Raw genomic sequence first — 14,422 nt, forward strand, 5'->3', positions numbered from 1 at the left:
TGCAATGAGCCAACGAGTTTAACGTCCATCTCTCAATGGATACATTGAGCGTTGGATAGATGAAACCGTTGGGTTTTTTTTTTTTGTTTTGTTTTGTTTTTGCAAGACATCTTTTAGAGTTTATCTGGCACAGATGAGTGTTGATTAAGGGATCTCATACTGTGATGTCCCTGGCCGAGGACTCAGGAGAGAGGGGGGGGCTGCAGAGTGCATATGAGTATGTCTGGATTCAATGGCTCTCCTCTCCGTTTTTCTCTACTTTGTCGCTGCGGTGGGAGACTGCAGCCTGAGAAAATATTTAGACAGGGATGGAGTTTCAAACCTGCCCTTGGTCGGTGCACCCACCAAACCCTCCTGTCTTCTTCGCTCTGCCGTCCATCTTAACTCCACGCTGCTTATTAAAAGTTTATGAGCACTACAGTTTAGTGTTACTTAGAGCGAGAACAGGGGAGGGAAAAAGGGAAATAAGAGAGGACCACATGTGTTGAGGTCCAAGAAGAAAAGTGATGTTTTGTTTTGTAGTCGTGATTGATCAGCTAATACAATGTCAATGTAGAGTGGGTTAGCTTCCTCTGTCACCTAGGCAACCAGGTAAAGCACCGGGGAGGGAGTTCCTATCGCCATTTAAGAATGTTTCCCACTTCCAGATAAGTCAGCAAAGGCCTGATGGTAATGGTAAATGGTAGGAGTTAAAAATCTCAAATGTTAGCACACTGATAATTGGGCCAAATTGGAACATTTTCCCCACTTTTGCTAAAGTCAGTAAAGGCCTGAGTATCGGATGTTCCTCAAAGATTGTGTTGTGGGACTGACAATCAGAAATGCTAAAAGCCTGTTCAACAAAGTGGGGTGCTAGCATACAGACAACAGGCCCAATTTTTGACGTATTCCCTCCCTTCTCATCAAAGGGCCCAAATGTCGGCTTTTTCTCAAGATTATCCCGTGGCAAATCCCTACGTGTGTGGTCAACACAGAGTTGGGCTGAGCTACACACAGAGACAGAGACGAGATTTTGACACGAAACAGAGCAAGAGACAATGATGATGTTCGCGGAAGCTGGCTTTGTTGGGACACAAATTGAGGAGCAACTGATTGTGTTGAGTGCTTGTGTGATGTATCTCACAATAAAAACACCACAATCAAAATGACAAAGCGAAAGCATACCCAGAAGCAATTATGTTCCTCTAGATCCTCCTACAACTCTTTTTCTTTGAATTCTCTGGGAGTCTGGACGCCTGCGGCATTGTGCAGCCTCGCATAGGTCAATCTTGATATTACGCCAGACTTCAGATTTGGGGAGGGGGATTTACATTGTGAGTGGGGTGATGTGCTGTACCGCTGATCATGAGTCCGCCAAACAGTAGAAAAGGAGCAGATACACACTTGCAGTTTTTTGTCACGTGTGTTGTCCCGCATATTGAAAAATGATAATAATAGTTAAGATTCTAACAATCGGTGTGAGTGTGCGTATGTGCCTGTACCCCGCTTGAGGCGAGACTGAACACAAAAACAGTTCTCTTGCTGACTAGTGAAAATATCGTCTAATACTGCCACAGCCGTCCTTTATCGCACGACGACGGGTGGGAGTGATGGAAGCTCCATGCACATCACCCCTTCGTGGCCGCTTCAAAGAATACCAGAGTGACAGCGGCGGGTTGTCCAAAATGCTGGGAATGGCCGCAAAAAATAAGTGCTGCTGATCACAGGAAACGGGTGAGGAATAATTCAGTCTCGTTTGATTTAAGGATTTTTATAGAGGATGTCTGCTGGAAACATTTGTTCTCTGCAACAGTGTTTCAATGTTGCTGCTGTGCGTTCAGTGATGTAGTACGTGGATGAACGCCACAGAGACATAAGCCCATCTAATAGCAAAGCCAGATATTCACCCGTAAAGTGGCAATAGTCCTGCTAGAGTGGAAATATCATCAAAATGCCACAAAGCATCGTCATCCACCAGCATGGCGGCGAGAGGATGAATATTACCTGCACTTCGGAGGTTTGGGTCCAAATCGGGCATCTCTTTGACCGCCTCGGGGCTCACGCTGTAGATGGATGCGCCGGCTTCATCGGTGATACTTGGTAGGGGATAAACAAGGGGAGTCAAAAGCGGGTACATTAACGGAAAAGGGGGGGGGGATGAGGAACACTACATAATGGTGGCAGGTGGCAAGTCAAACAGGTTCAGCATTTCACTCGAAACTCTGCTGTAAGGGACAAAACAATGCAACTACCTCAATATTAACACCACAATTACATGTTGAGCTACATGTTAAGTAACCACGTACTTGTGGAGTATTTTTATTAGGGCTGCACAATATTGGAAAAATATCTCATATAGCTGTTGACTATAGCGCTATCAATATTATCGCGATATTTAACACCATCCGGTGCCTCAGCAGAGCTCACAAGATCATTAAGGACAATATTCAGCCAAGCTCACAACTCTTCGATCTGTTTCCCTCTGGCAGGCGCTACAGGTGCATCAAAACAAAGACAAACATCCTGAAAAACAGTTTCTTCCCAAGAGCCATCTCCATGCTGAACTCCTGAACACAACCACAACTGAAAACATAATGTGTCACCCACTGCACTTTCCTACATGCTTTTTGTTTTATTTTTATTTATTAGATTTAATCAATTAATTACTTATTTAAATATTTGCGCTGGAGAGGGGAAGCTCTCCAATCTCGTTGTACACTGAGTATAATGACAATAAAGGGCATTCTGGTTCTGATGTCCAACTATCGGATGGCGATGTGCATTTAAGTTTGCATCTGACTGGTCAAATTCAGATAAAAGCAATTCCATAAGAAAACTATTGCACGTCTTTGCGATATGCAAATGCATATTGCATAGCCCATTATCGAAATATCAATATTTTTTTCATATATATTGTGCGGACCTCATTTTTATTAGAATTATTTTTTTAACATTTCGAGAGAAAAAAATTGTTTCTATGACATTTAACGTAAAAATGTTTCATGATGATACACTGGTAGTTTTACAAGGAAAAAGTCAGGACATAAGCATACATTTTTTGTTTCGCATAACATTGTGGACTTGCATTCAAAATTTTCAGGACGAACTACAGCAATTACCTAAACTTTAACACCACATTTGGCACACCTTTTATGAATTCTAAGTACAGCTGTATGTTGACTAAGCACACATTTGTTAGCATTGCATGCTGAGTCAATAACTGCGAGGGAAACAAGGCAGAGATTTAAAAAAAAAAAATGAAATCACTAGTCCAGCAGTGACCATTCTGCTCGTGTGACACTACTGGCATCTAGAGGACATTGGGCTGTACTGCAGGCAAAGAAACATTTTTCGGTGTGATTCAGTTGCGAATGTTTGGCTGAAAAAAGCTGTCGTTTTACTAATACGAATAAAAACACAAAATTAAAGTAAATGTACTTGGGTACATTGTAAACAAAATGTCAGTCCTGCTTTAGTCTCATACCATTTGACAAACTAGAATTAGTATTTATGTATTATTGAAATATAATAGTTCAACCATCCATCCATTATTTGTACCGCTCTCTCCCCACACGAGGGGTGCTGGAGCCTATCCCAGCCGTCTTCGGGCAGTAGGCGGGGGACACCCTGAACTGGTTGCCAGCCAATTGCAGGGCACACAGAGACGAACAACCATCCGCGCTCACACTCATAGCTGGGGGCAATTTAGAGTGTCCATTCGACCTGCCATGCATGTTTTTGGATTGTGGAGGAAACCGGAGTACCCGGAGAAAACCCACGCAGGCACGGGGAGAGCATACAAACGCCACACAGGAAGGCCGGAATCAAACCCACAACCTCTGCACTGTGAGGCCATCGTGCTAACAAGTTGTCCACTGTGCCGCCCTAATATAATAGTTATTAATTAAAAGAAAAAAAAAGAGCACATATACATAATTTTTAAATGACGAGCATGCTTATTCGGTAGAAAGCCTACACATTAATGATAATAAACGTGTAAGGAATTTATATAATACCGACTGAGCTGCACAGTGTCATTATAAAGCAGTGTGAAATATGTGATTATTTTTTTTCACATGACATTCAACTGACGAGTGGTTAGAAAACTATGTGACAGAAAGAAATGTTTCTGTTCAGGTTTGGGGCAGACGACAAAGAAATATATTCTTCTTTGGACTCCAATCTGTTGATTCAAGACTACATCATGGATGTTTGCTACATTATCTATATACTGTACCCTCTACTTTCACGGAAGCAGCACGGCTCACAGTTAGGGGCCTTCCCGTGTGGCGTTTGCATGTTCTCCCCGGAACGATGTCGGGGGCCGACAATTTTTATGAATATGGATGGTCGAGGCCGGAACGGTATAGAGATCGCGGCTGGAGGGCGGGGACTGACCGGCAAAAAAGGGTCAAGTGCCGAGCTCTGCTATTTGATTATAATTTTTTTTTTGCTTAGGCTTTAGTTTGTTTTTCAGCTCGAGGGATACATTTGTGGTCCTACAACAGCACACAAACACAATAAAGCATATGAAGCACAACTTCAGCTGTCATCTCGTTAAGTCCTTAAGATAGAAAAGAAGGCGAAAGAAGAAGGAGGGGGTGTGCCCTGGGGGCTTTCTAACATGATGAGGTCAGTGCCTCCTCTCAGTGTTGCACAATTTAGATTGGGGCCTTCTTATCGCTCGCTCACTCACTCACTCACTCACTCACTCACTCGCGCACTATTACAATTCCCTCCCAGAGGCCTGCAATTTAAAAGCAGCTCATCCTCTCCTATTCATGGTCACCAGCAGCCCCCCCAACTCTGCCCCACTGTTCTTTTTGTCAGATCGCCACCCATCGTGCTGACAGCTGACATATCGCCGCAGTGACACTGCTAACGAGCAGTGGGCACATGACCTTCAAAGGGGTCAAGTCAGAGTTGATCATTAAGCCAACAATACACGCAAGACGTGCACCGAAATGGACGCAGAAAAAAAAAAAAAGAAAAGAAAGACAAGTCACACGCCTGGGTTTTTAACAATCAGCCGCGACACAAAATTATAACGAAACACACGCTTTACACTTTAATACCTTTTGATCACAAGTGCCCAGAATATGGTCGCTAAATTTGGCCACCGAGTCACAAGCGCAGGAAGCTAAACAAAGCAGTCTGTGTGTCACTTTGTGTGAATTTATGTCATTATTTTTGGTTTAAATCATGACTGCACGAGGCTTTTACATCCATTTTAAGGCATTATGCCACGATAGTTGTTTTCCAATCAATAAAAATTAAGGCAGGTGTAAAAAAAAAAAATGCTCATTCACATATTTACAATTTGTTTGTAAAGCATATTATCTGATTTTGACAAGCTTCAAGGAATTTGACCACAATAAAACCTGATACAGAGTCACCGGTTTAATCCACTTCAAAGGCTACGAAGAGCATGCAACGTATAGTTTGTGCAAATACATTCACACAGAACAAGACGAACCACTCAGCAAGCGCTGCACTTTTCCATTTGTTTTATATTTATGGCCTACAAGGGTTTTACAACCTTACTACCGCTTTTTGTTTAGGTTAGTGAGAGACTACAGTTGCCAGAGGAACAAAACACCATCACAAACTAAGGAGCCTCTGTAAGCACAAAGAAGGAGAGCTGCCTGTGACAGAAAGTCCACTAAACTTGGTTAACTGCATCATTGCCTCGTTCCAGCTACAACAAGGCGCAAAGGGTGAAAAGACAACACAAAACATAAGCCCAGTGGAGTCCTGATCACGTCTAAGTGAATTAAGTCCAGCAGGGGGGCCGCTGGGTAACGGCAGAGTCACATATCCAGTTCCAGCTCTGAGCCCTCATGGTCCATGGCATCACTGGCCGCCGTGGCGGCGGGGGCATCGGCCTGGCAGGCAGCAGAAGGTTGTCTGCTAGCCAGCTCCGAGGCCTGCGTGGGTCACACAAAGTCATTAGTTGCCTCTGCTTGGAAAGACATGACTTGGACGCCCTGTGGGGTGTTGGTAGAGGGGGAGGGCCAGCATTTTTTGCACCCCTCACTCCTAACTGTAAACACACGGAAGAAACACGGGTCCGCCTGTGAAGCCGTCCCTTCCCAGGGCAAAGACACAAGCTTGGTTCCCACTATGCTCCTCGATGTGACTGGCGGTCTTAGAGAAAGGCGTGCACGCGGACCGCCTTGGGTCGGACACGCAAAATGACTGACTTCCCCCCCCCCCGCTTGCTGTCCAAATATGCCAAGAGACGGATACACACTTTGATACCTCATTATAGCCTTCGAGCACATACACACACACACTGTAAATTATGAACAGCCCATCAGATCAGTCAGAAAAGACGAGGGGGCAATAATATCACCAACTCAGCTGATACAGAGAATAAAAAGTTAACGGGAAGGAAGCGGGGGAGGGATATCCACACGTCGCTCAAGTTAATGTCCAATGTGTTGTTGATCTACATTGCATGCGCCACATGCAGAAAGCCGCTACATTAGTTAAAAAAAAAAGTGCAGTTTGGCACCGTGGTGATGAAGTGCTGCTTCCACAAGGGAAAATGCAGTTAAACATTGGGGGCAAGCGATGGACAATGCGGTCTGGACAAGGAAGAGTGAACAGTCGTCCTGGATGAGGTCAAAGCGTCTCTGTAAGTCCCCAATCACATTGCGAAAAACAAAACAAAAAAATAATCAAAACAAAAGTTCATTCTTTGCAGCAGTTCAATTCAAAAAGGGAAGCTTATATTCGATAGATTCATGATCACGTTTTTGACCGTTTTGATGTTGATAGATTAACGTTAGCAAAAAAAATAACAATTATCACCTCCAAAAATTTGAACATTACAAAAAAGTTAATACAGAAATTAGGTGGGAATTTGTCTTCTGAAAAGTATATTCCTGTGCGTTTAACGAACCTATTAGAGTTACTCTCACACTTGACACCAAGTACCACCTCAGAAATACTTTGCAGGCACTGCATGAGCAGGCAAATAGAAAAAAAAACGATACGCACGCGCGCACCCTGTGTGGTGATTGGTGAAATAAAAACAATTTGGGACACATTGAGGTTATTTTTTTCTTTGACTGCGTGTCAGGCGAGATACCGGTAAATCTATTCTCGACACCTACTAGTTGGGCCTGAAATACTGACGAGAACTCACAGATGGACTAAACACTCACGAATGCCTACCTCGGTTAATCGCCAACATTCAAATAAATAAAAATAATAAAAATTAATTATTGAATTACTTTTGCAACTGTAATGTACCAGAAAATCAACAAAAATAAATAAAATAAACTGTATAAATGTTTGAAACTCAACATCTATATTTATGTATGTGCATGATTAAATGCAAATATATTGTAGATATAAATTAAAAACAGCTGACCTCTACTTAAATGTACAGTAATGGATTAAAAAAAGGTGAACTGCAACATGCACAGTTTACACTTTATTCTCCACAATTAGTACTTGTATCACACTTTGAGAAGTATAAAGAGTTGCACTTGGTTAAATGAACTGTGTACAGAAAAAAGTACTATATACAACTGAGAAGAGCTAAATGATCCAACAAAAAAAAAAATACATTATAACTGTAATAATTTCAACAAATGCACACTGAAATTAAAATGCGTACCCAAAAAAAAAAAAAAATCTGAAAAAGTAAAACATGGAGCACTATTTCATTGACAATATAAAACACAAAGTAATACCAAATACCTAGATGAATGAAAATATATTTAATGTTATAAACGGTCATTTACAGGACACCTAAATTGCTTTCTATCTGACTCACAAGCTTTTGTGTGACTTGGGCTGGCATCAAGTTGAAGCCGAGGAGGAGCCAATAGCTCACAAATTAACATACCATAATGTCTTCATGGAAAGAACACACAAAACAAACACACACACACACACACACACATGCAAGTTGCTCTGTCCCGGCTGCTCAAACAGCTCGCTTCCATTGTTCAGTCAGCTGCAAAGCTTCACCTCGGGGACACGCATTTGAGCGATGTCTCCTTTCTCCCTCACTCTCAAACACACGCTCACACACACACACACACACTAATACATACATGTCGGCTTTGAAGGCGATGACATTTTTCACAGAGAAAAGCGTCCAAATGGCAGGTGTCAAGGGCCGTCAGTCTCCAGCAACGACGCTAGGAGGCAGGCAGTGAGGGCCACGTGCACTCGCAAGCACACACACACAAACCCCAACTGCCAGTGTGAGGCACATCTGAAAAGAGCAAAGCCTCACAGACACTTCTGTCAATCCTTCTGCAGCAAAGGCCCATCCTGCATGCGCACGGATACACTGAAGCCAAAATATAGAAACGGCATTGGGACTCGGCACATTAACAATGGAGCCCTGAAGGAAGGAGACGGGCAGAAGTTGACCACCAGTGAGGCACGATGGGACAATGCATGTTGCTAGTGGAAAAGGCCGGATGATAAGAAGTATGGAGAACCTGCAAACGAGGTCCTGACACACCAAAAAGGACAAAAACACACTCACAGACAGAAAGTACAAAATTCTGCCGTTACTCTGTGCAAGGTGGATACCGTCAGACGTGAGCACTGCAGCTCAAAAAGGAGGAAAGTGAGTGGTGCTCAGAACAATATGGCTAAGTCTAAGGTCGAGTATAAAAAGATGACGCACAGGAAATCTGCTGTGTTATGATGCAACGTGAAGTGACTCCCCCCCCAGACATTTGGTAAACCCCCTCAATGATCAAAGTCAATGATGTGTCAACAATTGATTTAAATTATTTATAAGGCAGATAACTTGTCTTTACACCCGCTTCCTTCGCGTTTAGTGATATGACCTTTGAGCGTGCCCCATGTGCCCCTTTTGTCAGCATCTGAAATCAATTCCAGCCTCTCCAACTCTTCCTGTGTTAGCATTGCTGCATTGTCTGAGGCCCGGCATGCCTAGACGGGGGTCAGACCACGATGGTGCTGCCACTCGATGTTCATCACTCACTCGACCTGGCCCCTGGTAGCGAACCCAGACGCGGGATTTGACAGAGGATACACACGGTCATAAATACAGCCGGGCTGTCGCTGTCCCGCGAGCCAGTCCAAGTTATCTCATCCCACCGGGAGTGCACTGCAGGGGGAACGCGGTCAAGGGCGTATCGTCAAGACATCCGTGTGTCGCTCTGGGACAAGGGAGCCAATCAAGGAGAGAATGATGACTACTACTTGAAAGAGAGATAGTCTGCCACTTTGGAAAGCGGGCCACTACTTGGGGCAAAGGCATGATTGACTACCACAGTCAAGTCCATCGTAAGCCATACAGAAAATATCAGAGTCGATCAAAGAGATGAGCTGGATCAGCCAAGATTCAAAACCAAAGCACATCCGATGAGTTAGCTGACATTTGGACACAAATGGACATTTCTCCATTTATTTCCAAAGAGCGCATTTCATTTCACAGGCACATTTGCCTTTAGTGGTGACAAAGCAAGTGGTCAAGAAATGAGTCAGCCGGGAGCTGTTGTGTTTGTGTTCAGTGTGTGTATGTATGTGTGTATATCACCACCACTGCCCAGCAGCACCCCTCCCCATAATCTTGCCCTCTCATATCATTAGCATCAGTTCGTTCCGGCCAGACGTTGTCAACTTGTCATTCTTGGTGCACACGGCACGCACACGTTATTGACTAAGTGGGGGTTAGTGCTCATTCTGCAGGAACTCGTTCAAGTCTAATCATGTAATGTAAAGATGCAATCAACCTAATCTGAGGTCTAGTCCATTAACTAAAAAAATGGTAAATGTGATTATTTGAAGGGAGTCATCTGGTAAAAAAAATAATAGCATGCCATACAGTATATCATCATATTGTGGTAGGCTTATTATTCAGATTTGCAGGGTTTTAAGTGCGATTGTGTTTGTGTGTGTGTGTGTCGGGGGGTTCGCTTACTATAGTTTGGGTGAGAGGAGGAGAACACTTTGGACTGGTTTCCAGCTAATTGCAGAGCACGCAGACAACCATACAGGCTCACATTGATTGCTGGACTATTATCTCTTCAAAGAACCCAAAAATGTGGACGTAAGCACGAGGGACAAAACACAAACCTCACATAGGAGGGCCAGAGCCAAACATCAACCCCAAAACTCACCTCACTATTTGGTGGATGTACAAAAGACTATGGCACCCAGAGATAATCCAGAATGTTCACAATTTTATTCTCTTTAACTAGCAAGTAAATTGAATGTCATTTTGTGGCTGGAATCGGAAAAAGACGTATTGTATTGTATTAAATTGAAAGCCCGTGAGACTTTACCTGATTAAAACCACTGTTTTCCACAGCAGGTCACAATTTTAAATGTTAACATCAGTAATCATGCACTCCATTTATTGATAGAGAAAACATGAATACGCTATGAAGAGTAGAATTTGTTTTATGCCATTTTGTGGCTAGGAGCATGTTAAGCAAGTAACTGAAGTACCAGTAAAATTATAAATTTGCAAATAAAATTAAAAAAAAAAAAAAAAAAACACCACAAAACTGTCCTTTTATATCAGTGTTCGCAAGCATATGAGGAACTGATTTTAAAGGCCCTTTAAAAGCACACAATCCAATCGCATGCAATTTCAAGTTAAGGATGGGCGGCAGTCTGACATTTCTGGCCGTCATTCCAGCCGAGCACGAAAGCAGAAGGACAGAGGGAGAGAGATAGGTGGCTGCAAAAGATTAAGTGGGAGGGAGGCGGAAGACCCATGGAAGCCACAATGGGGGACGGAAAACAGACGGCGCAAATCAGGCTGCAGCGTTTCCATGAAATAAGTGTGACGGCAAGGGCTGTCTGTAGCGCATGCCGGCATCGACAGCCATGTACAGTGGATAGGAGAAGTCTGCACACCCCGGTTTGAATGCCACGTTAACATGAGGGGCAAGATAAATCATTTAAATATGACCTAAAACCTTTCCAAGAGTCTGCTGAACTTTGGATGTTCCACTGAGTCCCAATCAAGATCATAAAATATTTCCATCACTAACTTCCTGTCACCTAAATAAGGCAGAGTATTATATTTCATTACCCCAGTTTCGACAAGTATAGATTTAATGTCACGGCCAAGTAACAAAATGTTCCTGAAATAGGGTGACTTAATTATCATGAAGGCGGTCGCGGCAATAGGCAAGACGTCATGCTGCTCATATTACGTTCATACGCAGATAATGAAAGTGTCGTTGACAGCATGTTCGTTGATGTTGTAATGAGGACGGTCAGGGTCGACCGCGGGTCAGCCAGCAGGGGAGGACAAACACGGTACTTAGCGCAGAGGAGCAGTGGGCCCCAATCATTGTCGTCTATTGAGGAACTGTTTGTTGGTCCAAAGTGGCAGGCCAAGCAGCTGGATATATTCAGGGGCTCTTGAATAAAGGACACTGGCACATGCTGGTGTTAACATTACGTATATGGAATATACAATACTGGTATAGTACACTATAAGGACCAAAGTCCAAAGAGCCTTAATCATGCCAAAGTCCCTTCTGAGTTCCAGAAAGTATTTTACTATGCATTTTCTGTGCTTCACACAAACAGTGACGCAATTATGTGCCCGGAGAATATTTCTATCGGCCTTCCATGCATGTTTTTGGAATGTGGGAGGAAACCGGAGTACCCGGAGGAAACCCACGCAGGCACGGGGAGAACATGCAAACTCCACACAGGATGGCCGGAGCCGTGATTGAACCCACGCCCGATGCTGTCTCTCACTGTGAGGCCATCGTGCTAACCAGTCGGCCACCGTGCCGCCCTTCTTGGTTTCAGATTTTGTAAAATACATTTCCCCCCAAAACGAGACTAATACATCGGAGCAACTTGTATGTATTCTTTTCGTCTTCTCGATGCATTTTTTTTTTTTACACACTGGAGCGACTTACCTATATCATTATAAGAAACAGCGGTGTTATTGTTAATTCAGTAAATGAAGAATTCATTGAAGTCATTTATTACGATTTAATTCGAACAAAATATTCACGAAGCATAAGCTTTAGTATGTTTTCTAAACACAGGTGCTGCGACTGTTCGCAAACAGAAGCATAGTTTGTGGAGCGGAGCGATAGCATTTGTTTGAAAATCGTGTTGTAAAAATATCAGTTTTGATATGGATTCATACCCATAATAAAGCCAGAACCACATCAGAAAATTATGAAAAACGCCTTTTAAAGCCTAATAGCACCATTAAACGAATTAACAGGAGAGACATTATAGCTGGAGCAACTCGAAGCAAAAAATATATTTAATGAAAACAATCACATTAATGTCATAAACACCACGCATTCGAGGGGTCTGCTCTTGAAAAAAAACCAATCTTTTAAAAGAAGATAAAAATGTGGACCAATAGAGCAAAGGTGTTGTCGCCGATGAACTCGGGATGATACGCATTCCGCATACGTGGTTCTAGGCTGCGGTCCCGACACTAGCCTCGAGTCAACAAACAGAGCCGCAGCAAGCGCTGCGAGGGCGCTCGCTTGTTATGTTTGGAGAGAACTCCTGCAGTGTTGTACGTGCAAGTGAGGACCGGGCCCGGTTACAGACACAACGTGCACTGCAAAGCATCCCCCTTAATTGGCACAAAGTGAAACAAACTCCAGATGGCTTTAATAGACAATACTCACTATGGGAGTGGGGGTGGAATATTCTGGGCGGGGGGTCGGGGGGGGGCTGCATTCCTATTTGCCTGTGCACCTCCACCCTTTTCTCTCTTTCACCTCCATCTTTTGTTTTTTTTTCAACATTCTTCATCCTTCTGCTCACTCAACCTTTCCAGCCCAGACTTTAACATTCCATTTTAATGATTACATCAATCAGTACATTTTTGATTGACACTGTCAGAGAGCAGAGGTGTGTTTGGCGGTTGTAAAATCTACGAACATTGGCACTTGACCCTATTTTTCCGGTCCATCCCCTGTCCGCAACCTGGATACCCTTCCGTCATCATCCCTCCGTCCGTATTCATAAAGTAAGTAGTCCTCTAACCGTGTCTGTCCTCGTCCTTTTAAAGCGCTCCTGTCCTAACTTTTCATCAGTCCGTCAAACTGATGCTCCCCAAAAATAAGTAAAAATGAATATTGAATATTGGTTTTGATTTTTTTAAATCAATCGTGCCTGATCCCGCGGGCGAGACGCTATTGGCAGAAGTGTTCATGAACATTACATAAAGCTCATTAGCTGGCTAATTTCCTCTTCACATCCACTTACCTTACGAGTAACCACTTCTGGGTTAACAGTTTGACGAACTCACTTATATGCACTAGTCTCTCACAGAGCTAAATCTCACACGTCAGTATTTGACCCGGTTACGGATGATTACGGGACGGACAAAAAAAACACTTCCATGGTTGCTTAGTCCGTCTTTTTTCAAAAATACCCTTCTCTGAAAATCGCATAGAATATATTCGCTTGTTCATGTAGAAGATAATGAACTTTACACTTACTATTTAAACAATGTCAGATATGAGGAAGCATCAATGAGAGGGGAGGCCCTCATTTGTACAAACACATCACCTTCAATAAAGCGCGAGGAATCCATTTACAACATTTTCGTAACCAAAATGTAATTCGTCTGTGACATTGTTTCTCTGCGGTGGTGCTGCTCTTTTGGTTAGCAACAGAGTTAGCCGCCAGGCCAAAATGATCTCAGGAGTGAATGCTTTAGTTCGTGACTAATTTACTAACGGAAATAGACATAAGAAACAGGGAAATATGTTGAATTGAAAAACAGATTTGAAAACCAACTCCAAAAGTTGAATGCAGTGCAACTCACCACCACTAATGTTAAATGAATACATCCCTGAAACTTAGCATCATTATTATTATGATTAGGATTTAAGACAGAACCTTTGAAGCAGCACTCCTTTTGTAGGTGTTTGGCAAGACTACGTCAAATTGAGGTCTTGTTCCTTTTACGCATGGCTCAATCACAATTACATTGCATTTTCCAATGAAAGGGGAAACCTGTTTCCACTGGCGGGATGAAGTTATTTGAGAAGACGGTATAAGAAATGGTTTTGATAAAACTGAACCCCCTGGAGTGTACCTGAGGGACGTTCAAACTGAGATAAGAGACGCAAGCATCAGCAGAGCATGCGTTGTACAGTCACGGCTCTTTGTGCATCCAAATGAGGGTGAAAAATCTCAAAGCAGTTGACACTTTTCAACTTTACGGCGGACTGAACTCCATTTGTGTGCACTTGGGGGTGCGATCTTACCAGTAGGACACATCCAGGGGGTGAAAGTAGCACTTGGTGATGAGGTCAGCGAAGAAGGCCTCTGTCTCACGACATGCCGTCCCATTGCCGATGACGACTCTGCTGCAGCTAGTGTTGACAAGCGGACGGGAACGGAACAGTGAGTAAGCTAGACAATTAAATAAGGACAATCATCTTCCAAGCAAATCTGAAGTAAGTGTCAATAAACTGTGGCAGTA

General features: G+C 43.2%; 1 protein-coding gene across 2 annotated transcripts in view; it reads right to left on the reverse strand.

The window, feature by feature from the left end:
* srbd1 (S1 RNA binding domain 1) overlaps positions 1-14,422 on the reverse strand; it is a 44,135-nt gene that overhangs the window by 15,919 nt on the left and 13,794 nt on the right. For both annotated transcript variants that reach the window (XM_088305053.1, XM_088305052.1), the window contains exons 13-14: positions 14,205-14,312; positions 1,984-2,075 (exon numbers count right to left, since the gene is read on the reverse strand). In XM_088305053.1, coding sequence (XP_088161179.1) covers positions 1,984-2,075; positions 14,205-14,312 — 200 coding nt within the window. The remainder of the gene's footprint in view (positions 1-1,983; positions 2,076-14,204; positions 14,313-14,422) is intronic.

Source organism: Idiotropiscis lumnitzeri, chromosome 9 (assembly GCF_059441095.1).
Source record: "Idiotropiscis lumnitzeri isolate Australia: NSW breed Sydney's pygmy pipehorse chromosome 9, RoL_Ilum_1.0, whole genome shotgun sequence".
NCBI classification, from domain to species: domain Eukaryota; kingdom Metazoa; phylum Chordata; class Actinopteri; order Syngnathiformes; family Syngnathidae; genus Idiotropiscis; species Idiotropiscis lumnitzeri.